Here is a 3684-nt window from a genome sequence, read left to right on the forward strand (position 1 = left end):
ACTTATATATTTAGAATTATTGTCAAAGTTAACATGGTCCAGTGACCCCTCTTCTACATGCATAGGTCCGCCTTTGCCTGTACTATGCGCATAACGGGAGCTTAGTGTGTACGCTTTCAAAATTTTAACATGTTAGTACTATTTTTATCAGGTTATTATTTAATGATTATCAAGATATTTATCTACAGTAACCAAATAAATGACCTGATTATCAGTTACAAATCCTATTTTGCCATTTCTTCAAATTTCAAATTTTCACGAGTTTTTTAGAGGAATATAACATGGATAGTTTGTTAAAAATTCTAAATTTTGCCTTCTGACTTCTACATGGGGCAGGTAGAAAACACAGCAGTAGAGTGATTTATTCAGTTTGGAATTTGGGAAGTTGAAAATGGAAGTGGAAGTAGAGAAGAAAAAGAGAAGTTTTAGTTATGAAATTGGAGATCAAAAGCTTAAGCTCATTGATATTTCTTCAGAGGAAGATTGTCTTATTGATTCGCCTTTGTTTGATTCTCTTGAAGACCTTCGCCTTTCAGGTCATTAATTCTCTTTGCCATCTCCTTTATGTGTAAGCTTCTCTATTTGCTTTGTTCTTTGCGTGTGATTGTGTGCTAGGTAACCACTGATATTTCACAGCATTTAGTATATAGTACGACGAATCAAGAATATTAGTGTACTGAGTTATTTGAAACAATTTCACTTGATGTCATTTCTGCAGTAACATTGGACAATATAAATGAGAATGGGGGATCAAGATCTTCCTTTCAAAGAGATAAAACAACAAAAGTGAACCAACAGAAGGAGCTAAAGCATTTGTCTACTGCATCTATTGAGCCAGGAAGACCGAGTTTCTTGCGAAAAAGTTTAGCTTGGGATCATGCTTTCTTCACTAGTACAGGTTCTATTTTTAAATCTTTAGCGTAATATTTCACCTATTGTCGCTCTATGTACATGTCGATGCAGTTAGTCGCTCGTACAAATTTTGTATACTTGATGCATTGACAGGTTTTGTTCTGTATAGGTAATAACAATTAGTTGGAATTAAGTTTTAGCTATGTTGATGAGCTCTCGGACTCTTTTGTCTTATCAGAGATTTATATGCCAATAGAAAATATAGAGAACTTCTAGTGTTTACTTTTATTTCATATTATATTGGATTGAGATGAGTTTAAATGGAGCGACATGGACAGTGAGGATTCATATAACCGACACCAATTTGCTGGGATTGAGAGACGGATATTGTTGTATCTATTAACAGGTCTTTTGGATCCACATGAACTATCATTGGTGAATAAAGAGTTTGATACATTAGAGGAGCAAAATCTCTTGCCTGTCATCTTAGAAGATGTGCGCGCTCGCACACCAGACCTACAGTCTACTTCAGATATTGGAACTAGCTCCAGAAACAAGGTTTAGTCACGTAAGAACACTGTTGACATTACATTATGTGGTTCATTAATGGATTAACACTCCAATTTTAATTGACAGATCGATCGCAGGCCAGTTTCCAAAAGGAAAAACATCAGTAATGCAACAGTAGAGAGAAGTAATGCAGAGGTTAGTGTTGTTATAGTCATCTGTTAACTTCTATACACTGACAGTGTAAAAGATAACTGCCCGTAATTGGTTGGATCAGACAATAAGTAACCTGGAAAATAAGCAAATAACATTCTACAGTAAGATAAGTTGCACGAATTGTGTGAACATTCATTTACACCGTCAGTGGATATAAGATAAAATCATATATAGTACAATAATAGATCTGAAGCGAGTTCTCGTGTTTCTTAGCAAACTTGTAAAAGAAGAGAGTGCAATTCACAAGCTCTCAAGTTTCCCAAAGTTCCACGTTCGATGAAAAGTGCTTCGTCTTGGCAAAGCAAATCAACACCAGAAATGTACATTGCAGATTTGAGAGGCAAGAAGACAACTAGAACTGGTAAGAGCCATGCATATAGAAACTTCTCTTTGCAAATGAGGTTGTTTTACACTATATATTGACTCCTCTTGGCTTCTTTGTGAGTTTCTTTATGTTTTGACACCCCTAAATGAAAATTCTGGCTCCGTCACTGCTTTGTAGGACAAGATTTAATGGTGTCGAATTCTACTACTACTTGCTCTTTGACATCTCAGATAATCGCGCATCCAATTTCATCAATCACCTCTTGTCCTTCATATAAGACATCTGCTTATGCTAGGAAAAGAAGAGAAACCCGAAAAAGTGAACTCTCGGCCTCTATTTCGAGCTCAATTACACCAACAAGATCATCTACAAAGAGTAAATGTTTTCAAAATCTTACTAGTTCCTCAATGGAAATTCATCATTCCTATAATAAACCACCTCTCAGTACTACAAGTAGCTGGTCCGTGCAATCATCGTCTTCAACTTCTAACACCAATCTAGCTCATAGTGATTCAAGTTATGGTCTTAATATGACATTTGGACCAACTCAGAACGTATCGTCTTCAAGTCAAATAACAAGAGCTGTTGATTCAGTGCCACGGGAGGATTCCCAACCATCCGGTCTTCGCATGCCATCACCAAAAATTGGATTCTTCGATGAGGTTGGCTTTGTATTCATATGTAATTATTAGCACAGAAGCATATGATATAAACTAGGCGAATCGTTACTTCTTCTTTTTTTTTTTTTTAACAGGATAAGTCATGGGTGCCAACTTTAGACAGAAATTTGTATCAATCACAGAAGCAAGGAATAGCAACAAGTACAAGTAAAAGTGCTGAAGCATCAAGTAAAGTTAAACGAGCTAGAAGTTCGCCACTTGAGCCTCGATATGCTGCACCTTTGCATAAGGTAAAAGATGCTTCATCTACGGCATCAGATAAGCGAAAACATATACATTTTAAGCATCAAACTGATAAATCTTTGGAGATTGACACTAAAGTTTGCTCAAAGTTGAGGAAAGTTGGACTGAACTCCAGCTTGAGGGAAGATGAGAGACAAGTAGTAAAGGAGATATTAAAGACTAAGGTAAGAAGTGAAAGAATGGTGACAAAAGCTGACAAGGCGGTCAGTACAACAATAATAACTACGCCTCAATCCCAAGCAAGTTGGGGTCGGCTATATAAATCCTCATTGTCCGTATCGCTCCATTTAACCCCATCTCGGGACGAGGGGATCAGTGGCCTTTCAAAGTTAAGAGAGCAAGAAAATGAAGTTAATGATTTGAGTAGATACTTGGAGCTAATTGATTTGAATGATGGAAAAGAAATACTGCTTAAACAGAGAAAGAGCTTTCCTCATAAGAGAAGTCCATTGGTTGAGAATAAATCTGTTTGCAACAGAAATATGGTTCTTGAATCATCTTTGCTTTCTTCAAAAGGAAAAGACAAAGAGAACAATTAAGCACTATGGAAATTATTGATGGATACTTATCTTGTTTGACAAATTGTTATTCCTTTAAGTTCTTGATAGACTTAGTTTTGTTCTAATGCAGAATTCTAAAAATTCTTGATTTTGTCACTAGCATTAGTTGGCCATTTATCAACCAATGGGGCAATGACATTATTTTCTAGTGTTATCATATATGTCAAATGCCACATTTTTGTCATTGCATAACAAACTCTCATATATGATAACACTAGAAATGAATGTCAGAACAGATGTAACACATTTAATATTGTGCAAGAATTCAGATAACTAATTTTTGTACAAGGGGCAACACATT

General features: G+C 35.9%; 1 protein-coding gene across 1 annotated transcript; it reads left to right on the top strand.

Moving 5' to 3' along the window:
- The first annotated feature begins 210 nt into the window (after positions 1–210).
- On the top strand, positions 211–3462 carry LOC107797168 (uncharacterized). The gene is made up of 7 exons (XM_016620033.2): positions 211–536; positions 719–898; positions 1259–1410; positions 1489–1557; positions 1789–1936; positions 2078–2562; positions 2655–3462. The coding sequence occupies exons 1-7, from the start codon at positions 392–394 to the stop codon at positions 3360–3362; spliced, it is 1887 nt and encodes a 628-aa protein (XP_016475519.1). The 5' UTR covers positions 211–391; the 3' UTR covers positions 3363–3462.
- Positions 3463–3684: the final 222 nt, after the last annotated feature.

Source organism: Nicotiana tabacum, chromosome 3 (assembly GCF_000715075.1).
Source record: "Nicotiana tabacum cultivar K326 chromosome 3, ASM71507v2, whole genome shotgun sequence".
NCBI classification, from domain to species: Eukaryota; Viridiplantae; Streptophyta; class Magnoliopsida; order Solanales; family Solanaceae; genus Nicotiana; species Nicotiana tabacum.